The 27,351-nt window shown below is 41.9% G+C and overlaps 1 protein-coding gene across 1 annotated transcript in view; it reads right to left on the bottom strand.

The window, feature by feature from the left end:
• The window catches only part of fbn3 (fibrillin 3), a 440,729-nt gene that overhangs the window by 114,359 nt on the left and 299,019 nt on the right, over window positions 1–27,351 (bottom strand). Inside the window, exons 12-17 of the mRNA XM_087976092.1 lie at window positions 14,938–15,057; window positions 12,990–13,115; window positions 5,897–6,019; window positions 3,931–4,053; window positions 2,801–2,953; window positions 26–79 (exon numbers count right to left, since the gene is read on the bottom strand). Of these exons, the coding sequence (XP_087832218.1) occupies window positions 26–79; window positions 2,801–2,953; window positions 3,931–4,053; window positions 5,897–6,019; window positions 12,990–13,115; window positions 14,938–15,057 (699 nt within the window). The remainder of the gene's footprint in view (window positions 1–25; window positions 80–2,800; window positions 2,954–3,930; window positions 4,054–5,896; window positions 6,020–12,989; window positions 13,116–14,937; window positions 15,058–27,351) is intronic.

The following is a 27,351-nucleotide window of genomic DNA, read 5'->3' as shown; positions in this document are numbered from 1 at the left end:
AACACAAACTGGTTCTTTTCCCTACCTCGTCCATCAGCTGTGATCCCGATGCCACTGCTGCACAAAGCCTGGAACTCAGCTGTGAAAACAACAGGGAGAATGAAACATAACCGACACACAGTGCTCAGAATCACAACCATCCACCACAGAACCTAACACAGGGACTGACTTACTGGACAGCATTACCAGCGGGGATTATTGCTTGCAGAGAACTCTGGCAATAAAAATCAAGGACCATGATCTCTCCAGCGGCCCCCCCTGAAAATGCTTGTCCTTACCAAATCATGAATTACCAGCCAACTTAATAGCACAGAATGCACAATAAGTTCAATAGCTTTGATGTGCTTTGGGTGGTCCTGAGGACCCAGTAAGTGCTCCAGTCACTATAGGGGATCAACAGTACAACCAAGAAGGTCCAAACCAACGGGATATAACGGAGCAAAAGAGTTCCGATGATAGGTCATTAATATGAAGCATTTAATGCTATTTCTCTTTCCACAGATGCTGTCTGATGAACTGAGTATTTCCACCTATTAGGAACAACGTATGACTTTATTTTATTTATTTTATATTGTTCAATTTTGTGTTCAGAAAGGGGAGGTATGACTTAGTTTCATTTTAAAGTATTCTCGTGGCCTGGTTCAGAGGAGGCTGGGGAAGTTTGTTTGTTTATCATGGGAATATGAATAGGAAGGATTTAGAGGGATATGGGTCAACTGCTGGCAAATGGGATGAGATCAGATTGGGATTTCTGGTCGGTACCGAGGATTTGGACTGCAGAGTCTGTTTCTGTGCTGTATGACTATTTCCTGTATGACTCCACTGCATTTTAATGAAGTTTTATATTCTTTGGAGTGGAGATGGGAGTAAAGTTTAATGTGTTAAAAAATGAAAAATAAACTTTGCTGCTGTTAGTTTCACTCAAACAGAGCAGTCAGCAGTCTGTTGGTATGTGGGTGTGCTAGAAAGTGAAGGTTGAAGGGTTAACCTCTCTAGAAGCTGTTTGGCAAAAATTGCTAGAAATTAAGTTTAGACAACACATGTTTTACTCCAAAGGTAAAACACTAGTGAGTTTAGTTTGCAGTACAAGTATCTCAGGGAGAGGTACCAGCTGAAGGAAAAAGTACCTAGAGCAAGAATGAAAAGTCACCGAAAGGAATCTGATTGCAGCTGTACCAGTCCTATACCTGGGTGAGAATCCTTAGTGCAAAGGTAATGGGGATAATTCTTTGCTGAGGTGTGGGTGTTTGTGAGGAAATTGCTGGGATATAACAGTTTGTGAGTTTAAATCTTTTTCTGATGCCTACATGCCTAGTGCATGTTACTTCTTGGTTGTTTAATAACTATTTTATTCCTAGTGTTAAAAGTACACAGGGAATTCCTGTGGATTCCTGAGAATGTATTCAATTACTAAGCTGCACAGTTAAAATGAAAGGAAAAACAAAGGTAGGGCCTGTCTATGCAGGTATGGCTCAGACCAGAACTGAACTGTCCATCATTAATATCAGCTGAGATTGTAATCTAGCACATTTTAAAATTTCCCCTCAGTACATATGCATAAAACATTTCACTGAGACAGTTACACTTTACCAAGTTGCAAACAGCTGACTTAAACTATTCGAAGAGCTAACTTTGCCCAATATCAATATTATCAATATTAAAACAATTGCATTTATATGGCAACTTTCACAATGTCAAGCTACACCAAAGTGTTTTGCAGAAATAAAGAAGGTATTAAAGTGTGAATACTGCAAATCTGGGCACAGCAAAACCCCACAAAAAGACAAGTGTTAATGGCCAGTTAATTTATTGTGTTGACTGAGAGGTAAACACTGGCCAGGATTAACAGAACAGGGGTTAATAACACTGTGAAATTACTTGAAGACTCACTTTGACAGAAGCCAGTCCAGACCTCTGAACAGATAACTGTTTATTTAACTGCTCAAAGTGAACTTTACTCTTAGGGTCACCTTTGAAACTGCTAAATGCTAATCACCATTTCCCTAGATAGACAGTCTGTGCTAACTAGAAATGGTGACTCCTTTCTCCGGGTCAAAATCTTATTATTTCATTATCAATTCTTCTGAGTGATTCCATCATGTAATAAATTCAGTTTTATCATCTTGAAAGAATTTTGACACATATTAATCATTTTACTCCCTCCCTCGTGACCCAGGAAATAATTCAAAATCATACCCATAAGATCATAAGAATAGGAGTAAGTGGGCAATTCAGATCACTGAAACTGCTTCGCCATTCATTAAGGTCATGGCAGATTGTGGTCTCAACTTCATTTACCTTACCTGTCACCCATTACCCTTGATTCCTTTTATTCTAATTTATTGTTGCAACCTGCTCACAACCTGTCTTTTTGAGAGATCAGCTGAATGGTACTTTTCACACAAGTGGCACAAAGCTACTGGAGCTGTCCTCTCAACTATGTCTCTCTGTACTCTAGTCAATGGGACTGACCAGCCAGCAGGAGGAGCTCATACCCTTCTCTGCGGCTTCTCCCTCAGTAAATCCTGTCTCAGACGGGTGAAATGGAAATATGCCTACACTGAATTTCTTCAGAGAATATAGCTATTCATGAGTCTACGGACTGTTTGGATGTAGCAACAGATCAGTTTTTTCTGAAAATTGCAGAAGAAAGAATATTATTGTCTTGAAAATGTCAGTAAAATATAGATGCAAGGTAAGCTGCCAACTGCTAAGAGGAGGATGTGACACTCAGTTTGAGTTCTGCTCACCCACAACCCAATATTTATATGATCGCCACATGCAGAGAAGAGCACCCTACCTGAAGTCCTGGCTGGGCAGGGCTGGCAGGGCTCTCCAAAGCCATGGTCTGGACTGGCACAACAACACTCTGATTTGGTCACGGCTCCAGAGAAAGGTCGGGTACAGGTGCCCTTTTTGATGGCTCCGTAGCAAGTGCTCCGCATATGGGTATCTGAAAGGAATGAAAACACGTCACTGGTCGGTGTGGAACTGAAGTAGGATCACTTCCTTTACGGTGCTGCCAACATTTCACTACAAAGCAACTGCTTGCATTTCTACAGGGCCTTTAGTGGATTAATGTATCTGTGTGTGTGTGTGTGTGTGAGAACACTTGGGCAATGGAGTGGATTATCACAAGAGTTTTCAATGAGAGGAGGAAGGTGAATTGGTGGAGATGTTTAGGAGGAACGTGGCATCTTTGGATTCATGAATAGACAACTGTTAACGCTGAGGCAAATGAAGGAGAGAGGCACAAGAAGCCAGAGACAGAGGAATGGAAGTTGAGAGATGTAGGAGGTTACCAAGATGGGGAAAGCTGAGACCATGGAGGTCTCATACATTTATATTAAAAACCTTCAGTGTAGAAAAATATCACAGGGGGCATAATCATAAGTAAACAGATGCTGAGAAAAGAAATGAGGCCAGATGAATAAACATAAACTAGGTTTTTGAAAATGTCTTATAGGCAATTTGAATCTGGAGAGACAGGAGTGTTTAGGAAGGGAATTCAAAAGGTCTCTGAATGGGCAGCTGCTAAAGTGAGTCAAAGTAAGGTGGTGACCCACAAGGGGACAGTCAAAGGGATAGAAGGTTTGAGGAGGGGATGTAAGGCTGAATGAGGTTACAGGGATAGAGAGATGGAGGTCAATTTTCAGTGATAGGAAACAGTTTAGAGATAAGTTAAAGTGCTGATAAACCTCTCCAAAATTCTGAAATAGTAAACAAGTTTGAGTCAACACTTCAAGCTGGGCTGATTATTGAAAGTAGTAAAACAAGCATTTTCGGTGGAAGACAGTGTTTGGCAGAATGGAGATCCACACACATGCATATATCCGTACAGACTAAGGAAAACAGGTGCTACAGCCACCTTTAATAGTAATTGCAATAGAGAATCTCCGTCCTGGTTAGTTATGAGTTGAAGTTACTCACCAACACAGACACGTCCATCCACTCCAATAGCCAGACCTGGAGGGCACTCACACCTGAAGGAACCTTCTGAGTTAATGCAGCGGCCATTCATGCAGATACCAGGTGTCTGACATTCGTCAATATCTGACAATAGGAAAGAAGATCACCAGGTGGCAAAAACGTGATGTAAATGAATTTGCAAATATTGAGGAGAAGAACAAAGAATCCAATTTGAACCTGTGGCACTTTCTCCTAAATGTCTACTAAGTTTACCCAGCACTGCACTGTGCCAGAGAATAGTAAGGAGTCAGGCTGAACTGAGCTAGGGCAGAAGTGAGAGCAGTCCAACTGTTCTCAGCCACATTGGGGAAAGGGAAAATTCCTGTCAGGAATCATACCCCTGACACTATCCAGGAATAATGTTCTAAAATCCCCCTGTGAATGTTAGTGAGCAGACTCAGCTCAGATACCTCCAGAGCCCTTCATTTGACTGACATATTCTGGCTAGACTGATAAAGAATGACCAATCAGGTAAGGTATCAGATTACCTCAGTTATGGAATTACCTCTTTAACTAGGTGAAAGTGAAGAATGCAGAAGCTGGAGATTTGAATCAAGATTAAAGTGGTGCTGGAAAAGCACTGCAGGTCAGGCAGCATCCGAGGAGCAGGAAAATCGACATTTCGGGCAGGAGCCCTTCATCTGAAGCCCTCAAGCACCACTCTAATCTTGACTCTACCTCTTTAACTGTCAGCAGCTTTTGGAGAGGGTACGTGGGCAAAACACTCTCAGATATCAATTTTATTCTTGATGTGGAGGTGTCAGTGTTGGGCAGGGGTGGACAAAGTTAAAAATCACACAACACCAGGTTATAGTCCAACAGGTTTATTTGGAAGGACAAGCATTTGGAGCATTGCTCCTTCTAGGTAATCAGTCCATGTGACATTTTATAAATTCCTATTTTGGATATAGAATCAGTCTGACTCAAGGGTTGGGATACCGACAGACTCACACCAGACAGACTCACATTTTCTGAGCTGAGATGTCACCTTTTCTTAATGTTAATAAAACCTTAAGTTATGTCAGAAAAGTGACTTGAAATAAGTTCTAGGATTTGCATATTAATCAATTGAAACCTGTATCCCCATTCTAAGTGATTAAAGACTTAACAGCAATTTAGGTTTGGTCAATGCATTGCATCAGTTTTCTGACACTTTGACCTTTTACTATAAATTCTGTGTTCTATGATCCTGCCTCATTAGCTACCTGACAAAGGAGCAGCACTCCGAAAGCTTATACTTCTGAATAGACCTGTTGGACCTTAACCTGGTGTTGTGTGATTTTTAACTTTATTTTTATTCTGGCCTTCTAAATTTAGCCATACAACAAAGTATGTAAATAGAACAAAGTTGTTTGGGTGGATTTGAACTCATCCCACAATATCAATTAATCAGCTGCAATATTAAACAACAACCTGACCATTATAGAGCACCAAGAGCCCAGTTCTGAAGGAATCAGAGCTTCCTACTGCCTCAACTAGAGATTAATGTGGGTAGGAAATGGAAAATAACTGAAGAAAAATGAGATAGTTTGTACTCTTGAATATAATACCACTGTATCTGTTGTAACATCTGTCCTTCTAACCAGCTCCATCAAAAATTCATCAATAGTTGTTCATCACATTGCTGTTTATTGATCTTGCTGAGCACAAACTGTTTTGGCATCTGTTTACAGATTAGTAGTCACAACATTTCAAAATAACTGATGTATGCTAGACACCTATAAGCATTCCTGAATACGCAACAAGTCAGTGTAAATACTCAGGCAATGGATAGGGTTTTTCTGTGGTGTCCTGGTACATTTATTAGAGTAATTGGAAACTGATCCTTATTCATACAGTAACTTCCAATTAATAGATCTAAATCAATACAGTATTATGGATTCGCGGATCCTTAATCACACAGTAATATCCTTTAGCTCATCCTTACCCACACAGTAACGGCCATTAGGAGCTAGGATAAAGCCATTCTTGCAAATACACTTGAAGCTGCCATCCTCGTTGATGCACATTCCATTCAGGCACATGTTGGTAGTAGCACATTCATCATGATCTAGGGGTGAGATTCAGGTTTGTGAGTCTTAACAATTAACTTTAGAAAATTCAAAGGCAATACATGGGTTTTAGAAGCTCGAATATTTCCGGAAACATGGAAGGTGAGAATTGCATGAGTTAAAATATTTTTACTCAAGTTTTCTCAGGACCTCATAGTTTCCAATAGCTACAGATTGGAAAGGGATTTCTAGTTTCAGAAGAATGACAAAGAAGTGCTCAAAGCAACACTGACCACTGTAACGTTGTAATATACAGTAGTAACGATTCTCTCCAGGCCATTCCTCTAGTAGCCTAATTATTCTATCAACACTTATATCTCCAGTGCCCTCTCATGAATTTGCACTTCATGGGTACAGTAACTATCCCATTCTCCTTGAAGCTTAACAATTCCATCAAAGACCATTCCTTCAGATCGCAACTTTCAAAGTTAAATGGCATCTCGAAATTTCCTAATGTCCGATTCGATTCCATACTTTGAAACGTATACTATTTTGGTTTAACAGTAAAATGTTGGGTTTAACATGACAGTAATATACAGGATTTGAATGGAGAGTAGTGTACTGGGTTTGAAATAATATTAATGTACTGAGTTTAAAATGACAGTAATATACTGTGTTTGACAATGCAATAATTAATGAACTAGATTTCAAAGGACAGTAATATGTTGGGTTTGAAATGGCAGTACTGTACTGGGTTTGACAATGCAATAATTAATAGACTAAATTTGAAATGACAGTAATGTACAGGGTTTCAAATCATTGCAATATACTGGGTTTGACAATACAATAACTAAAATACAAATTTGAAAGGACAGTAATATGCTCGGTTTTACAATGCAATAATGATTATATTGGATTTGAAAGGACAGTAATATACGAGGTTTGAAATGACAGTAATATACAGGATTTGAAATGATAATAATGCACTGGATTTGACAAGACAATAACTAAAATACTGCATTTGAAAGGACAGTAATATGCTGGGTTTTACAATGCAATAATTAATATATTGGATTGAAGGGGCAGTAATATGCTCGGTTTGAAATGCCAGTAATATTCTGGGTTTGACAAAACAATAAGTAATATACAGGATTGAAATGACTGCATAAAGCCATAGAGATGTAGAGCACTGAAGCAGATTCTTCAGTCCAACTCCTCCATGCCAACCAGATATCCCAAAACAATCGATGTCCCATTTGCCAGCACTTGGTCCATATTCCTCCAAACCCTTCCTATTCATATACCCATCCAGATGCCTTTTAAATGTTGTAATTGTACCAGCCTCCACCACATCCTCTGCAGCTCATTCCATACACACACCACCCTCTGCATGAATAAGTTGCCACTTGGGTCCCTTTTATATCTTTCTTTTCTGATCCTAAACCTATGCTTTTTAGTTCTGGACCTCCCCACCCCAGGGTAAAGACCTTGTCTATTTATCCTATCCATGCCCCTCATGATTTTATAAACTCTATACGTGGCATTATATAGGTGGCACGGTGGCTCAGTGGTTAGCACTGTTGCCTCACAGCACCAGGGACTCAGATTCAATTCCAGCCTCAGCCAACTGTCTGTGTGGAGTTTGCACATTCTCCCCGTGTCTGTGCAGGTTTCCTCTGGGTGCTCCGGTTTCCTCCCACAATCCAAAGATGTGCAGGTTAGGTTAATTGGCCATTCGAAATTGCCCATAGTGTTCAGGGATGTGCAGGTTAGGGGTACATATAGGTTAGTAGAATGGATGTGGTGGGTTATTCTTCGGAGGGTTGATGTGGACTTGTTCGATTGAAGGACCTGTTTCCACACTGTGGGGATTCTATAAATTGTACCCCTCAGCCTTTGACGCTCCAGGGAAAACAGCCCCAGCCTGTTTAGCCTCTCCCTGTAGCTCAAATCCTCCAACCCTGACAACATCCTTGCAAATCATTCCTGAACCCTTTCAAGTTTCACAACATCTTTCCGATAGGAAGGAGACCAGAATTGCACACAATATTCCAACAGTGGCCTAACCAATGTCCTGTACAGCTGCAACATGACCTCCCAACTCCTGTACTCAATACTCTGACCAATAAAGGAAAGCATACCAAACGCCTTCTTCACTATCTTATCTACCTGCGACTCCACTTTCAGGGAGCTGTGAACTTACACTCCAAAGTCTCTTTGTTCAGCAACACTCCCCAGGACCTTACCATTAAGACTATAAGTCCTGCTAAGATTTGCTTTCCCAAAATGCAGCACCTCACATTTATCTAAATTAAACTCCATCTGCCATTTCTCAACCCATTGGCCCATCGGATCAAGATCCCATTGTAGTCTGAGGTAACTTTCTTTGCTGTCCACTACACCTCCAATTTTGGTGTCATCTGCAAACTTACTAACTATACCTCCTATGTTCACATCCAAATCATTTATATCAATGATGAAAAATAGTGGACCCAGCACCAATCCTTGTGGCCTCCACTGGTCACAGGCCTCCAGTCTGAAAAGCAACCCTCCACCACCACCCTCTGTCTTCCACCGTGGAGCCAGTTCTGTATCCAAATGGCTAGTTCTTCTTGTACTCCACGAGATCTAACCTTGCTAACCAGTCTGCCATGGGGAACCTTTTCAAACGCTTTACTGAAGTCCATATAGATCACGTCCACCGCTCTGCCTCATTAATCCTCTTTGTTACTTCTTCAAGAAAATCAATCAAGTTTGTGAGACATGATTTCCCACGCACAAAACCATGTTGGCTATTCCTAATCAGTCCTAACCTCTCCAAATACACATAAATTGTGTCCCTCAGGATTCCCTCCAACAACTTGCCCACCACCGATATCAGGCTCACCAGTCTGTAGTTCCCTGGCTTGTCCTTACCACCTTTCCTAAACAGTGGTACCATGCCACCTCACCTGTGACTATCGATGATACAAATATCTCAGTGAGAGGCCAAGCAATCACTTCCCTAGCTTCCCACTGAGTTCTCGGGTACACCTGATCAGGTCCTGGGGATTTATCCACTTTTATGCATTTCAATACATCCAGCACCTCCTCCTGTGTTACATGGACATTTTTCAAGATGTCACCATCTATTTCCCCACATTCTATATGTTCTTTCTCCTTCTCCACAGAACACACTGATACAAAATACTCGTTTAGTATCTGCCCCATCTCCTGCGGCTCCACACAAAGGCCACCTTGCTGATCTTTGAGGGGCCCTATTCTCTCCCTAGTTACCCTTTTGTCCTGAATGTATTTGTAAAAACTCTTTGGATTCTCCTTAATTCTATTTGCCAAAGCTATCTCAAGCCCTCTTTTTGCCTGGTTTCCCTCTTAAGTATACTCCTACTGACTTTTATACTCTTCTAAGGATTCACTCAATCTCTCTGGTCAGCAAGGTTAGATCTCGTGGAATACAAGAAGCACCTTTCATATGCTTCTTTCTTTTTCCTAACCAAACCCTCAATTTCTTTGGTCATCCAGCATTCCCTACACCTACCAGCCTTTCCTTTCACCCTAACAGGAATATACTTTCTCTGGACTCTCGTTATTTCATTTCTGAAGGATTCCCATTTTCCAGCTGTCCCTTTACCTGCAAACATCTGTCCCCCAAGCAGCTTTTGAAAGTTCTTGCCTAATACCATCAAAATTAGCCTTCCTCCAATTTAGAACTTCAACTTTTACATCTGGTCTATTCTTTTCCATCACTATTTTAAAACTAATAGAATTATGGTCATTGGCCCCAAAGCACTCCCCCACTGACACCTCAGTCACCTGCCCTGCCTTATTTCCCAAGAGTAGGTCAAGTTTTGCACCTTCTCTAGTAGGTACATTCACATACTGAATCAGAAATTTTTCTTGTCCACACTTAACAAATTCCTCTCCATCTAAAACTCTGAACGCTATGGCAGTCCCAGTCTATGTTTGGAAAGTTAAAAATCCTCAATCATAACCACCCTATTATTCTTACAGATAGCTGAGATCTCCTTACAAATTTGTTTCTCAATTTCCCCCTGACTATTATGGGGTCTCTAATACAATCCCAATAAGGTGATCATCCCTTTCTTATCTCTCGGTTCCCCACAAATAACCTCCCTGGGTGTATTTCCGAGAAGATCCTCCCTCAGTACAGCTGTAATGCTATCCCTTATCAAAAACGCCACTCCTCCTCCTCTCTTGCCTCCCTTTCTGTCCTTCCTGTAGCATTTGTATCATGGAACATAAAGCTGCCAGTCCTGTCCATCCCTGAGTCACATTTCTGTAATTGCTATGATATTTCTAACATGCCCTGAATTCATCTGCCTTCCCTGTTAAGCCTCTTGCATTGAAGTAAATGCACTTTAATTTATCAGTCCTACGTTGTTCTCTGCTTTGTCCCTGCCCCCTGACTGTTTGACTCGCTTTTTTTATCAACTGTACCTGTCCCAGATTAATCTCTTTCCTCACTATCTCCCTGTGTCCCAACCCTCACCTTACTAGTTTAAATCTTCCCAAGCAGCTCTAGCAAATTTCCCTGCCAGTATATTGGTCCCCTTCCAATTCAGATACAATCCGTCCTTCTTGCACAGATCACTTTTACCCCAGATGAAATTCCAATGATCCAAAAATGTGAACCCTTCTCCCATGCAGCAGCTCCTCAGCCATGCATTAATCTGCTCTATCTTCATATTCCTACCCTCACTAGCTCATAGCAAGGGGAGTAATCTAGATATTACTACTCTCGAGGACCTCCTTTTTAAATTCCTGCCTAATTTTCTATATTCTCCCTTCAGAATCTCATCCTTTTTCCTTCCCATGTCATTGGTTCCAATGTGTACAATGACCTCCTGCTGGTTCCTTTCACCTTTGAGAACATTCTGCACCCTCTCTGAGACATCTTTGATCCTGGCACCAGGGAGGCAACACACCATTCTGATTTTCGCTGTTGCCCGCAGAAACATCTGTCTGTGCCTCTGACTACAGTCAATCACTTGGAACCTGACATGCCCCTCATTACATTAGAACCTGTCTTGATACCAGAAATGCTGTTCGTGCTAAATTCCCCTGAGAATCCATCACCCCCTACATTTACCAAAACAGCATACTTGTTTGAGATGTGGCTAGCCACAGGAGACTCCTGCACTACCTGCCTACCTCTCATACCTTTCCTGGAGTTAACCCATCTATGTGACTGTGTCTGTGGTTTTTCTCCTTTCTTGTAACTGCCATCCATCACATCTCCTTGCTCTTATAAATTTCTCATTGCCCCTAAATGTCGCTCCAACCAATCTATTCGATCTGATAGGATTTGCAACCAAAGATATTTATTGCATATATAATCCCCAGTAACATGTCAACTCTCTCTAAACTCGCACATCCGATAAGAAGAGCATATCACTCTACTAATGGCCATTTTTGCTTCTTCACAATCTATAGATCCCGAAAAAAGCACTGTCTTATTGCTCTACGAAACACTTCTCTTGTCGAACTTAATACTTATGGCTTATATTTTTAAAATTTAATCAAGAGACAGATCTCAATAAAACATATAATCAAGAAGAACCTACTCTACTCCCTATTGTCGATTTATAGCAAGGCTACACTTAAAATTCTGCACTTATCTGCTTCTGTGCTGTGACTTCTCCCAAACAGGTTCTCCAAGGTCAGTTGTGAATTTCACTGTTTGTTAAGTTTTCCCAGACGCACTTTGATGTCCAGCGATACATGAATTCAAACAGCAAAGGCAGTAACTGCGCACATTCACTGCTGTGTCAATTTTCTTTCTCTCTCCCTCTCTCCTTCACTGACCATGTGCTGCCTATTGTCTATCCTCCTTCCTTTTAAAAATGTCATTGTTTTGACTTTTTTCTCCAAAGTTTCAAAACAGCATATAAAATGTTAGCTCCTGGAACATGAGGCAATCACCTCCAACACCTAAAGTACCTCAAAAAAGGAGCAACTCTCACAGCCACAAATTTTTCCCATCCTCCGTCTTGGATTACCCAAGTTTACTGATTTTGAAATGACAGTAATGTACTGGGTTTAGAAGGGCAGTAAGATACTGAGGTTGAAATGGCACTGACACTGAGTTTAACATGCAGGTTTCAGACATCATTTTTATTTTCCACAGAGTTCTCATGCTGACATCTGTCCTTGGCCTGCTGCATTACACCAATAAAACACAAAGCATACTTCAGAAACAACATTTTTTCTTTCTATGAGTTACTTTACAGCATTTTGGAGTCAGCACCGAGTTCAACAATTTTAGGTAGGAACCTCATTTGGCTTTCGTTTCTTGCAAATTTTGCTTTTTCTCTTTTGTTTTCTCTTATTTTTGATCATCTCTTGTTTCCATTGTTTCTTTAGTTGCCAATCATTATCGTTCAGTTCTGTAAGACTAGCTCATTCCATTTTTCCTGTTTTCCACCCTGTTACAGAACTTCCTTTTGTCCCACTCCCACATTTCCTCAAAATCCATTACATCCCCAGCTCTTCCCAGTTTTGATGAAAGACCACTGACCTGAAATGTTAACTCCATTTCTCTCTCCACAGATGTTATCTGATGTCCCTGCTGAGTTTTCCACCGTTATCTGTTTTGATTACTAGTCGAATCTTAATTCCTGCTGTGAGTATCAAGGAGGTTGTGATAACCCCTTTAATGCCCACAGAGAATTGCTTATTAACCTCTCTATGGAGGTCATTAAGTACGTGTTCCTTTGATGACAGGCAATGGCTTGCCAAACTGGAACTCCTCGCATGAACCCTTTATAAAGCAGATCCAGGGATGGGTCAGCAGAACTGTTTATCACATCTTAGACTAGTCTACATATGCCATGAGTATTGGCTCTATTTTGGTGTTCAACAATAAATGATGTTACTTCCCAGTCAGACTCCCTGAGTTATTACAGAGATGCTCACCTGTTTGGCCTGTGCATATTATTTGTAACTAAAGGTGTTTGAAATTGGCTCCCATTGTTTGTAGACTGATTAGTGTGGGTAAAGCATACTTACCAATGCAGTTCTTTCCATTGGGGGTAAGCTCGAAGCCAGCATTGCAGATACACTGGAAGCTTCCATCAGTGTTAACGCATCGGCCGTTCCTGCATAAGACACCGTTCTGGATACACTCATCGATATCTAGAGAGTGTAAAAGAAGCGGATTATTGGGATGTTAGCCAACCAGCCACCAAATACACACCTGACCAACTTGAGTTGATGTTCCACACATTGCACTGCTCCTGCCATTTGGTCTGGCCCAAGATGTGAAGGAACCATATTCCTGAAGAAAAGTTCACTGTTGGCCCTGCTGTACCAGAGGTCTTCTTCTGATGGAAATTACATTATCAGAGAGAGATTTGTAAAGGATCATATCATCATAGACAGGCCTTTAAGCGACTGATTTGACATACACTGGATTCCAGGCAAAACATGTGAAGCCCCCCCAGCATCCAGAAGTATTGCTCAGGGATGGTTGTTCACTTAAGTCGAGGTGTGGACAGGTTCAACTTTCAAGCTGCTAACAAAAGCCATTTGTGCTGCTTTGCGAGTATCACCTCTAGTTTGAAGATAAAACCAATAAACAAATGCAACTGTGATGCAAGACCCATGGTAACATTACCACATGGCTAACCCCAATGGCACTCTGAGAGTACCCTTGTCTATGTTGATCTCTTTGATTATCTGGTTCACATGTTATCTGAAAATTGACATAGGAGGATGCTCAATAGAATATTGACCCTCATTTCAATGCAGACACGCTTCAAGTTCAACATAATTTCAATCAGAACAAATCCGATTGCCTTTACAGCATGAGATGGCAGTGCTGGTTAGTTTTGACATTGATTCTGGTAACTCTCTGATGGCAACAATGAAATATGAACCATCACCACCAAGTCTTCTCTCTTGCCTCCAGTTCCTGGGTTTGGGTCCAGCCCAAACAGATGCTGCAATCTCTTGCCAACATCCGTTTGGATTTCTAAGTAGATTAGAGAAGGGCAAAGTGAACTCTCAGTGGGCAGTAATCTAAACAGCCCAGACCACAGCAGTTAGAAATTCAGAGTGAAACAACGTTTGTTTTAGTTTGCTGCATCTGGTGTTTTGATGTATTGGTTCCATTCTCACGTCTCTTTCTGAAGCAATGGGGACAAACGTTTTGTGCAATCACTGGGCTCAAGCCCAGGACAGTTACAGCACCACCCACACAATCTGCACCCTCCCAAATTACCCACATGCTGCTAATGTCCACATGTTGTTTTTCATGGAACATCCGAGTCTCATCCCAGCAGCCACTTCCCACCCGTCCCGGGCAGTAAATGAAATTGGCAACATTTCAAATCAGGAATCGCCTCGCCCGATTTCTGCAGCAACGGGTGAATTTCAAACGTATCCAGTCTCCCACCCACATAATATCCACCTTGAGTTAAAATCATGCCAAAATGTTTCTCAGGTTTTGCAAATCTCCAATTTCTTTCACTTAACCATTGGCATTGTGTTTTCAGCTGTCTAGGTCCTGAAGTCTGGAATATGTGCTGCAAAATTTGATGACCTCGCTATCTCTCCTTAAACTACTCCTAAAAACTGTCTCTTAACCAATCTTATTCTACCACGCCCCCCGCCCACCCTCCCCCAACTCTAACATCTTCTTTTGTGGCTATTGTCCACTTTCCTCCTCTTTGTGAAGCATCTTGGGAAAGTTTACTACTTAAAGGTGCCATATAATTTCAAGTACTCATTGTTACGTGAAAGACAGAAGGGAAGGAAGACACTTGATTTGTGCCGCATTTGTTAAGGTAGAGATGCAATGCTTTTACAAGAAACTACATTAATATTCAGATAATAATGAGATGAACATGGCAGCTGAGAGTTTTGAGATTGAACAGATTGCATTCACTCATTAAATAACAAACAGAGTTTGGAAAAAGAGAAGGTTATGAGCTTTGACTTCCTTGCATGAACTCACCAATACAGGCTTGCTTGGTGGCAGTACTCTGGAAACCATCATGACACTTGCAGTGATAGGCACCAGGGGTGTTAATGCAGTCCCCATTCACACAAGGACTGCTGGAACATTCATCAACATCTGAGTAAAAGTAAACAGAAAACAATAATATGTTAAAATTAACTCTCTTACTGAATTGAGGGAATGCAGTAGCATAGGAAATCTTGGCTCTCTAATTACTGAGACTGACTACTCACTAATTGGGACATGTTTCAGTAAAATGACGGCCATGAATGATTAGAGAGTTTGTAGGCGATCCTGCAGAGCTGGAGCCTCATGTTGTGGTCACTCAAAAAGTTATAACCAACCCTTAGCCATGTTGTATTTAATCGGATAATTGCAAAGGAGCTCAAAGCTCCTATTTCCTGACGTCCTTTAGTGGCTTGGGTTCTGTGGATACCTCATGTCCGGAGCATCTTAACATTCATTCTGAAATAAACCCATGGCTGTTCACAATTCAGCTTTACACAGTCACACTCCAAATCATATATCCATCCATAGACTGTCTTCTTAATTCAGAAGTTTTAAAATTAAATTTCAATCCAGGAGATAAAGAGACAGAACTTAAAATTTGACAGTTAATTATTAATAAGTACAAACCTACTGTTGCTCTTATTACAGGCATTGTGACAGACATTGAAAGAAATAAAGAAAAGGAGATAGGCATTTTGCTCACCATCCCACTCCTCCCAAAGTTCATGCACTCTATAATCTATCAAAGCCTACCTCATTACATTTCCTGGCACAGCCCATGTATACTTTATTATGCACTCTATTTCAGCTGATTAATTTCCTCTCACAACTCATTTACTCTCTACTCTATCATAGACTCTATTTCATCCACCAAATCTCATCTGTCAGATCATGGACATTCCACATCATCATCTTCCAATCACATGCACACTTTACTCTCTCACAATCCAGTTATGACTCATTCATTTAATCCCCTTCCACAGACAGTGTATAAAGTAACCTATCATGAATTCTCTCTGAACTATACTTACCATTCAAATTCCAGAAAGAACTAGCTTACCATTGATTTTAACAGCCTGGTCAGGATTCACCTGATTTGTTGGGCCGGGAGGGGTGGTGGTGGTGGTGGTGGTGGGGAAATAGAACTGAGGAGTATAAGGTGGAGAGGGAAATTACAGTCAGTTGCACAATCCAAACTCGCAGACTCAATTTCCAGTGGAGAGAGATTTACATAAAAACTCCCTGTTTGCCAAAGAGATCAATGTTCAGCTTTTCTGGCTGCTAGTGACCAATTGTGGACTGAGGGCCGGAAGGCACAGGATTTTGGAGTGAAAGATCAATTCCATAATTTGCAGCTTTGTGTAGGTAACACAACTTCCAAAATTACACTCAATGCACACCACCCTGCACCCCACACCTCAGGTATATTACAGATCCATGCACCTAACACAATACTCCCAATATACACTGTATTCCCACACATAAAATTATACTCGACGCACACTTCCTGCACCCCACACCTCAGATATATTATAGATCCATGCACAGAACACAATGCTCCCAATATACACTGTATTCCCACACACGTACTACAACCTACAGACATCTTGCTGTCTTCAGTCGTACAGAAATCGTTATGCTGCAACTTGGCAATTGTCTTTCAGACTAAGCCCCCACCTCATTCCAATCAGGATACGTAAGTCAGTTGTTTTTTTGAAGGATTACCTTTGGCTCCATATTGAGTTTGCTTTAATGCATTCAGACATGAAATTTGGTTTGAGCCTATTTAAAGAGTCTTTCCTTTGACATGCAGTCACTTCCATTTTAAACTTTGTTTTCTGCCAATTGTGGGTTTCATCTTTCATGCTGCACCTTATTGATGAGATACAGCCACTATCTGGGAGTAGGGCTGTTCATAGAGTCATAGAGATGTACAGCATGGAAACAGACCCTTCGGTCCAATCCGTCCATGCCGACCAGATATCCCAACCCAATCTAGTCCCACCTGCCAGCACCCAGCCCATATCCCTCCAAACCCTTCCTATTCATATACCCATCCAAATGCCTCTTATATGTTGCAATTGTACCAGCCTCCACCACTTCCTCTGGCAGCTCTTTCCATACCCGTACCACCCTCTGTGTGAAAATGTTGCCCCTTAGGTCTCTTCTATATCTCGCCCCTCTCATCCTAAACCTATGTCCTCTAGTTCTGGACTCCCCCACCCCAGGGAAAAGACTTTGCCTATCTATGCCCCTTATAATTTTGTAAACCTCTATAAGGTCACCCCTCAGCCTCCGACGCTCTAGGGAAAACAGCCCCAGCCTGTTCAGCCTCTCCCTATAGCTCAAATCCTCCAACCCTGGCAACATCCTTGTAAATCTTTTCTGAATCCTTTCAAGTTTCACAACATCTTTCTGGTAGGAAGGAGACCAGAATTGCACGCAAAATTCTAACAGTGGCTTAACCAATGTTCTGTACAGCCACAACATGACCTCCCAACTCCTGTACTCAGTACTCTGACCAATAAAGGACCAATACTAAATGCCTTCTTCACTATCCTATCTATCTGCAACTCCACTTTCAAGGAGCTATGAACCTGCACTCCAAGGTCTCTTTGTTCAGCAACACTCCCTAGGACCTTACCATTAAGTGTATAAGTCCTGCTAAGATTTGCTTTCCCAAAATGCAGCATCTCGCATTTATCTGAATTAAACTCCATCTGCCACTTCTCAGCCCATTGGCCCATCTGGTCCAGATCCTGTTGTAATCTGGGGTAACCTTCGCTGTCCACTACACCTCCAATTTTGGTGTCAGCTACAAACTTACTAACTATACCTTTTATGCTCGCATTTATGTAAATGACAAAAAGTAGAGGGCCCAGCATCGATCCTTGTGGCACTCCATTGGTCACAGGCCTCCAGTCTGAAAAACAACTCTCCACCACCACCCCCTGTCTTCTACCTTTGAGCCAGTTCTGTATCCAAATGGCTAGTTCTCCCTGTACTCCGTGAGATCTAACCTTGCTAACCAGTCTCCCATGGGGAACCTTGTCGAATGCCTTACTGAAGTCCATATTGATCACGTCTACTGCTCTGCCTCATCAATCCTCTTTGTTACTTCCTCAAAAAACTCAATCAAGTTTGTGAGACATGATTTCCCACGCACAAAACCATGTTGACTACCCCTAATCAGTCCTTGCCTTTCCAAATACATGTACATCCTGTCCCTCAGGATTCCCTCCAACAACTTGCCCACCACTGAGATCAGGATCACTGGTCTATAGTTCCCTAGCTTGTCTTTACCACCCTTTTTAAACAGTGGCACCACGTTTGCCAACCTTCAGTCTTCCGGCACCTCACCTGTGACTATAGATGATACAAATATCTCAGCAAGAGATATCACTTCTCTAGCTTCCCACAGAGTTCTAGGATACACCTGATCAGGTCCTGGGGATTTATCCACCTTTAACCGTTTCAAGACATCCAGCACTTCCTCCTCTGTAATCTGGACATTTTGTAAGATGTCACCATCTATTTCCCTACAGTCTATATCTTCCATATCCTTTTCCACAGTAAATACTGATGCAAGATACTCATTTAGTATCTCCCCCATTTTCTGCGGCTCCACACAAAGGCTGCCCTGCTGATCTTTGAGGGGCCCTATTCTCTCCCTAGTTACCCTTTTGTCTTGAATGTATTTGTAAAAACTCTTTGGATTCTCCTTAATTCTATTTGCCAAAGCTATCTCAAGCCCTCTTTTTGCCTGGTTTCCCTCTTAAGTATACTCCTACTGACTTTTATACTCTTCTAAGGATTCACTCGATCTATTCTGTCTATACCTTTCATATGCTTCCTTCTTTTTCTTAACCAAACCCTCAATTTCTTTAGTCATCCAGCATTCCCTATACCTACCAGCCTTTCCTTTCACCCTGACAGGAATATACTTTCTCTGGATTCTCATGATCTCATTTCTGAAGGCTTCCCATTTTCCAGCCGTCCCTTTACCTGTGAACATCTGCCTCCAATCAGCTTTTGAAAGTTCTTGCCTAATACCATCAAAATTGGCCTTTCTCCAATTTAGAACTTCAACTTTTACATCTGGTCTATTCTTTTCCATCACTATTTTAAAACTAATAGAATTATGGTCGCTGGCCCCAAAGCGCTCCCCCACTGACACCTCAGTCACCTGCCCTGCCTTATTTCCCAAGAGTAGGTCAAGTTTTGCACCGTCTCTATTAGGTACATCCACATACTGAATCAGAAAATCATCTTGTACACACTTAACAAACTCCTCTCCATCTAAACCCTTAACACTATGGCAGTCCCAGTCTATGTTTGGAAAGTTAAAATTCTCTACCATAACCACCCTATTATTCTTACAGATAACTGAGATCTCCTTACAAGTTTGTTTCTCAATTTCCCTCTAACTGTTAGGGGGTCTATAATACAATCCCAATGAGGTTATCATCCCTTTCTTATTTCTCAGTTCCACCCAAATAACTTCCCTGGATGTATTTCTGGGAATATCCTCCCCCAGCACTGTAATGCTTTCCCTAATCAAAAATGCCACTCCCCCTCCTCTCTTGCCTCCCTTTCTATCCTTCCTGTAGCATTTGTATCCTGGAACATTAAGCTGCCAGTCCTGCCCATCCCTGAGCCATGTTTCTGTAATTGCTATGATATCCCAGTCCCATGTTCCTAACCATGCCCTGAGTTCATCTGCCTTCCCTGTTAGGCCCTTTGCATTGAAATAAATGCTGTTTAATTTATTAGTCCTACCTTATCCCTGCCTGCCCTGACTGTTTGACTCGCGTCTGTTCTCACCTGTACCAGTCTCAGATTGATCTCTTTCCTCACTGTCTCCCTGGGTCCCACCTCCCCACTCCCCCCCCCCTTACTAGTTTAAATCCTCCTGAGCAGCTCTAGCAAATTTCCCTGCCAGTATATTAGTCCCCTTCCAATTTAGGTGCAATCTGTCCTTCTTGTAGAGGTCACATCTACCCCAAAAGAGATTCCAATGATCCAAAAATGTGAATCCTTCTCCCATACACCAGCTCCTCAGCCATGTTCTCCTATTCCTGCCCTCACTAGCACGTAGCACCAGGAGTAATCCAGATATTACTACTCTTGAGGACCTCCTTTTTAAATTCCTGGCTAACTCTCTGTAATCTCCCTTCAGAATGTCAACCTTTTCCCTTCCTCTGTCGTTGGTTCCAATGTGGACAATGACCTCTTGCTGGCCCCTCTTCCCCCGTGAGAACATTCTGCACCCTCTCTGAGACACCCTTGATCCTGGCAACACACCATTCTGCTTTTTTGCTGCTAGCTACATAAACATCTGTCTGTACCTCGGACTAGAGAATCCCCTAACACAATTGATCTCTTGGAACCCGATGTATCCCTCGTTGCATTAGAGCCAGTCTCGATACCTTTTTCAGTCCTGTGGCATTCTTCAGTCACTTAGCTCAATGGCACTGAGTATGAGTGCAGGAGTTGGAACTGCCCTGCTCTCTCTACAATCAGCCTACAATCAAGGTGTATGGTGGCTCAGTGGTTAGCACTGATGTTTCACAGCACCAGGGGCCTGGGTTCGATCCCATTCTTGGGTGACTGTCTGTTTGCACGTTCTCCCAGTATCTGAGTTGGTTTCCTCTCACAGTCCAAAGATGTGCAGGTTAGATGAATTGGCCATGCTTAATTGCCCGTAGTGTTCAGGAATGTGTAGGTTAGGTACATTAGTCAGGGGTAAATGCAGAGTAATAGGGTAGGAGAATGCATCTGGGTGGGTTAGCCTTCAGAGGGCCAGTGTGAACTTGTTGGGCCAAATGGCCTGTTTCCACAATGTAGGGATTCTAAACCCTAAATCCTTATGGCTGTGCACAGGCCTGGAGTTTTGACACATAGGATCTCCATCATGGCAAAAATGGCAGACAACCTCAAAATCTGAAGATCTGCTTCCAAACACGGCACTTCCTAATTTTGTGAGGGCAGGAATGTGTCCGGTTGATATCTCATGCATGTGCTTGTCATGGAGGCAGCTGACCATTTAAATCAGCAGCTGCTTTGGATTTTGACAGCCTAGGAGTGTGACATCTTCAGTGTACAGACTAGACCTGGTAAGAGCAGGCCTGGAATTGTTACCTTTCTTTAAGAGGTGAGGTACATCTTTGGGTATGATCCCAGGACACTGTTGGGAGCAAGACAGGTGCTCTTTGAGAGGTAAGAGGCCCTTTAGAATTGTTAAAATGGCATGTAAGAAGTGGATAAACCTGTTCAAACTAATTGGAAGTGACAACAGACTTGTCAAAATCAAAGATCAAAAATGACTGTCAAGAAGGCCAGTCAAAACCAATCATTGAAACAGTCAAAGGCAACTCTCGGAAGGACCTGTCAGAAGTGGTATGAGAAATTGTTATAAGTGTCAATAAGAATTTCAAAATGATTTATCAAAAAACGTTGTAAAGCCACCGAGGCATTTAATAGTCGTGCCCTTTACATCTTTGAAAATAAGTGCCTGAAGTGTTAAAAACATTGTTTGCTATTTCATTCTGTTTGTGGCGTAAGCCTGAAGGTTTCCTTTACACAATTTGTGCTACACGACTACACAACCATTCATTATCACAGTAGGGCACCTGTTCTTTCAGTTTGATTGACAACTACAAGTTGTCTTAAACTCTTTGATTAGGACTATGCATTCCAAAGCTTGTTGTTATAAGGGACCTTGCATTTAAATGAAATATGTGTTGTGAAAGCTACTCCTGAAGATGAGGAATAGTAATTGCTGCAAAGTAGTTTTAATGAATAAGTTGTCTTTTTCTCTATATAATGAAGTTTGCAATTAAACTTAAAACTTTACTGCATAGAACTTTATCTTATCTCATCTCTGCATGAGTCTTGAGTACCGCCCAAGGTGGGTACAGGTTAAGTTGGTATGGTAGGGTATAAATGGCAAAGGGTGATGATTGAGGGGGCATGGGTTTTGACATCAGAAGGGTTATGGGCTTAGGTTAACATGGCAGGTATGGAGGCAGTGGAGGACTGCCTGGAGGGTATGAGGGGCTATAAAGGATGAGTATATGGCATGAGGTGATATGGGGTTGTTTGAGGGGATGTGAAAATAAGAAATTAAGAACTAGGAGCAGGAGTAGGCCATCCGGCCCTTCGAGCCTGCTGTGCCATTCAATAAGATCATGGCTGATCTTTTTGTGGTCTCAGCTCCACTTACCCGCCCTCTCACCATGACCCTTAATTCCTTCATTGTTCAAAAAAGATCTATCTTCGCTTTAAAACATTTACTGAAGTAGGGTCAACTACTTCACTGGGGAGGGAATTCCATAAATTCACAATCCTCTGGGTCAGGAAGTTCCTTCTCAGTTCAGTCCTGAATCTGCTCCCCCTAATTTTGAGGCTATGTCCTCTTGTCCTAGTTTCACCTGCCAGTGGAAACACCCTCTCTATTTCTATCTCATCTATTCCCTTCATAATTTTACATGTTTCTTTCAGATCCCCCACTCACTCTTCTGAATTCCAATGAATATAATCTCAGTCTACTCAGTCACTCCTCATAAATCAACCCCCTCAACTCCGGAATCAACCTAGTGAACCCCCTCTGCACCCCCTCCAGTGCCATTACATCCTTTCTCAGGTAAGGAGACCAAAACTGCCCACAGTACTCCAGGTGTGGCCTTACCAGTACTCTCTACAGCTGCAATATAACCTCCCTGCTTTTAAACTCAATCCCTTTAACAATGACGGACAAAATTCCATTTGCCTTTTTAATTACTTATTGCACCTGCAGACCAACCTTCTGTGATTCATGTACAAGTACACCCAGATCCCTCTGCACAGCAGCATGCTGCAACTTTTTACCATTCAAGTAATCATCCTTTTTTCTGTTACTTCTACCAAAATAGATGACTTCACATTTATTAACATTGTATTCCATCTGCTAGACTTTTGCCCACTCACTCAATGTATCAATGTTCCTCTGCAAAGTATCACAGTCCTCTGCACACTTTGGTTTGCCACTCATCTTAGTGTCAGCTGTAAACTTTGACACACTACATGGGGTCCCCAACTCCAAATCATCTACATAAATTGTGAATAATTGTGATCCCAACACTGATCCCTGAGGCACACCACTAGTTAATGATTAGGCGAAAGTGAGGACTGCAGATGCTGGAGATCAGAGTCAAGATTAAAGTGGTGCTGGAAAAGCATAGCAGGTCTGGCAGCATCCGAGGAGCAGGGAAATCGACCTTTCGGGCAAAAGCCCCTCATCAGGAATCAGTTACTGATTGCCAACCAGAATTGCACTCATTTATCCCTACTCTTTCTGTTTGTCAACCTATCCTCCATCCATGCTAATACTTTACCCATAACGCCATGCACCTTTATCTTATGCAGCAGCCTAAGGCATGGCACCTTGTTGAAGGTCTTTTGGAAATCTAGGTACACCACATCCATTGGGTCCCCGTTGTCCATCTTGCTCATAATGTCTTCATAGAATTCCAAAAGATTTGTTAAGCATGACCTGCCCTTCATGAATCAATGTTGCGTCTGCACAAAGGGACAATTTCTATCTAGATGCCTTGCTATTTCTTCCTTGATAGTAGACTCAAGCATCTTCCCCACTACAGAGGTTAAGCTAACCAGTCTATAATTCCCCACCTTTTGTCTACCCCCCTGGAATATATCTTTGCTGGGCACTTTGAAAAATCGCTTTGATAGTCTTCCACTGCTTATCAATTGTCCCACCATAAAGTCTTTGTTTTCAGTCTACTTTAGCCAAGTCTTCCCTCATCCTACTGTAGTCTCCCTTGTTTAAGCACAGGACCCTGGTATTAAATTTTATTTTCATAACTCTCCATCTGTATTTGAAATTGAATCATACTGTGATCATTCCTTCCAAGAGGATTCCTAACAATGAGGTCATTACTTATTTCTGTCTCATTCCACAGAACCAGATCTAGGATAGCTTGCTACCTCGTCCATTCCATTACATACTGTTCAAGAAAACTATCACGGATACACTCAACTCCTCCTCCTCAAGGCTACCCTGACTGAGCTGGTTCAACCAATCGACATGTGGATTAAAATGCCCCATGATAATAGCTGTACCATTTTTACAGGCATTAGTTATTTCTTTATTTCCCACCCCAATGTGATGCTATTATTTGGTGGCCTATAGACTACGCCTATCAGTGACATTTTCTTCTTAAAATTTCTCTCAAATGGGTTCAATCTTATTCTGCATCGAACCTGTATCATCTCACAGCACCACCCTGATGTCATCCTTGAATATCTGAGTCAGACCACCTCTCTTACCTTCCTGTCTTACCTTCAGAATAGTCTGATGCCCCTGAATATTTAACTCCCAGTTGTGACCATCCTATAACCATGTCTCTGTAATGGCTAGTAAATAAGACCATAAGACACAGGAGTGGAAGTTAGGCCATTTGGCCCATCGAGTCCACTCCGCCATTCAATCATGGCTGATGGGCATTTCAACTCCACTTACCCGCATTCTCCCCGTAGCCCTTAATTCCTTGTGACATCAAGAATTTATCAATCTAAATCATATTCATTCGCAATGATTTGTGCTGCTAACTCACTGACCTTGTTATGAATGCTATGAGCATTCAGGTAAAGTGCCATTATGCTAGCTTTTTTACTCTCATGATTTTCAACATCTCTAATAATACCGCCTGAGTTATCCTTCCTTTTTACTTCTTTCACAGTCTGCCTTGTAGTTAAACTCTCCTGCACACATGCTAACCTGTTGTTTACGCTTTTATTTACCATCATACTTCCTGTCATTTTTCCTTTCCCCTCCCCCCGACTCACTAGTTTAACGTCTTGTTGACCACCCTATTTATTCTTTTCGCCAGAACACTGGTTCCAGATTGGTTCAGGTAGAGACTGTCCCAACGGTACAGACCCCGCTGGTTCCAAAACTGATTCCAAGCCCCATGAAATGGAACCCCTCTTTCCCACACCACTCCCTTAGCCACGTGTTTACTTCTCTAATTTTCTTATCCCTAAAATAATTTGCACGTGGTTTGGATAGTAATCCAGAGATTATGACCCTTCAGGACCTGTTCCTTAATTTTGTTCTTAGTGCTTGATAATCTTCCTAGCCTTGCCTATGTTGTTAGTCCCACCATGGACCACAACAATTGGATCTTCTCCCTCCCGCTCCAATATCCTTTCAAGCCGGTAGGAGATGTCCTGCACCCTGGCACTGGGCAGGCAACACACCATTTGGGACTCCCAATCCGGCTCGCAAAGGATACTTTCTATCCCCCGAATGTGAGGGCTGAGGGTGTAGAGTCATTCTCTACTTTATACTTCTGTCTTAAATTTTCGGCAGGTCTAACCCAGCCAGGTTCTGTGCCCTCCTCACTATATCTCACGGTTGCCTGCCCTGATTTCTAATGCAACATGTCAGCCTAGACAATGATGTTGAGCTGATATCTTTATACAACAGTTTGTACAGCCAGCGCTATGCATCTGACTCATGGTTGAAAGAATGGGCTTCAGAATCCTCAGAGTTTGGTCCTTACCTCAATCCTCCCTTTGATTACACTGAATAATTTTGCCTGGTGTGTCATCAAAGGGTATTACAGCACGAAGGATGGCCATTGGCCTAATATGCCAGTTCTGGCTCTTTCAAATAGCTATCCAATTAGTCATCTTCCCCAGCACTTTTCCCAGGCACCTTTAATTGTTGTCCTTTGCAATCATGAATTTAAATCTCTAGCGGGCCTGCAGACTGTTTGGTACGTGGAGCTGGTTGGAACTTTCTCAGTGCAGTGAGTTGCATAGTGGGTGACCAATTGTAATAATTATAAACCAATTAAAATTAGTTAAAGTCAGCTAGAATTTACAGAACATGTTTATATTGATAGAAGGCTGAGTTCCTTTCAGTCTGTGAAAAGTACTATCGCTTGTTTGCAGCTGAGCCAGTGAGAATGAAACAGGAAATTCCAATCAGGCTGGTTTCGATTAACACTGTTTTCTGAAGGGACAAACTGTTTAGCATGTGCACAGGGCTGGTAATTTAATCTCACTCTGTATATGAACTTGATCAAACCAGTCAGAGATCAGACATCCAGACCACGCACACACTGGCCTCTAAGGGGTGAAAATATAAACAAGGAATACAAAAGGGAGACAGAAATTAAGAGTCACTTGAGGAGTCTTAAGAGACAGTTTGAATATTGTAGTAGATTGAATAAGAGAAAGCACTGATAAATGAATGCTTCATCTGTGTTGGACACTGCACTGCAAATGGGTGTGACCTATCATCATGCATACCCAAAAAAATGAGAACATCAAAAATAATTAATTATTCATTTCTCCCAAAGGTGCCATGCCCTTGCTTCCTGCCAAGCATCCCTCCCACTAGGACATATTGGAAGAATAGTGCTGTGCCTTAGTCTGCCCCAGCTAATGGGATATGCAGACTAACTAGTTCATTCCCAGGCTCTACGTTCCATCAAGGCCCAACCTACACTATTCTGTCAGAAAGAAAGACTTCCATTCATCAAGCTGTTATAAAACCTCAGGATATCCTTTAGGTTTTACAGTCAATCAAGTACTTCTGAAGTGTTGCCACTATTTTCAGGTTGCAGAGACTTCAATCGACCATCCCTTTTGAGTCACTGTAAGCCCAGGTAATTATCCTATACTGAGGGTTACAAGCCATAGCCCACGTGGGATTTAGAGAATTTTTCGGTGGTGATGGCAGAAGAATTCAAGGGACAATGACTGCTTATAAGTGGAGGTCATTTGGCAAGCAGACTTTTATTTCCTTCAGAGCTCTCACGAGGAAGGCAACAAAAAATCACCAGGTCTATTTGTTTTCTCTACAGTCGTATCATTTCATTGCTCAATGAATTTGAAAATAGGAGGCTCCTACTAGCAAACAAAGAGGCAAGTACAAGATAGTGAGTCATCCAGTGAGAAGTCCAAATCTTAGACATATCACTATTTCCAATTGCCTTCGATTACTGAGTTACACTGCTGGAAAGTTGGGTAAGCTGGCTTAGCTCCAACAGCCCAATGACTAAATAGATTGCTGACACTCAGTGTGCCAGTTTGTATGTGAATAGTACGTCCTTGGGTCAGATACAAAAGGAGGGTGATAGCCATGATCAGCTACTGCAGTCAGTTATTGTCCCAGAACTTCCAGGATTCCCAACCAGAGTCAGCATCCAGGATACAGTAAACCTAGTAAGAATCATTACATGGTAATACCAAAAATCAGCACCAAGTATATTATATCGCAATGTGAGTTAGTATCTGAGGAACTGTATCCCAATGAGAGTCAATATCAGAGGAACTGTACCCCAAAATGAATCAATATCAGATGAATTGTATCGAAATGTGAATTAGTAT

The sequence above is a fragment of the Chiloscyllium plagiosum genome, unplaced genomic scaffold, assembly GCF_037043375.1.
Source record: "Chiloscyllium plagiosum isolate Xiang-an unplaced genomic scaffold, Cpla_swu_hap1 HiC_scaffold_28, whole genome shotgun sequence".
Taxonomy (NCBI): domain Eukaryota; kingdom Metazoa; phylum Chordata; class Chondrichthyes; order Orectolobiformes; family Hemiscylliidae; genus Chiloscyllium; species Chiloscyllium plagiosum.
Note: the sequence above shows the minus strand (reverse complement) of the source record. Positions and strands in the feature narration are given on the sequence as shown.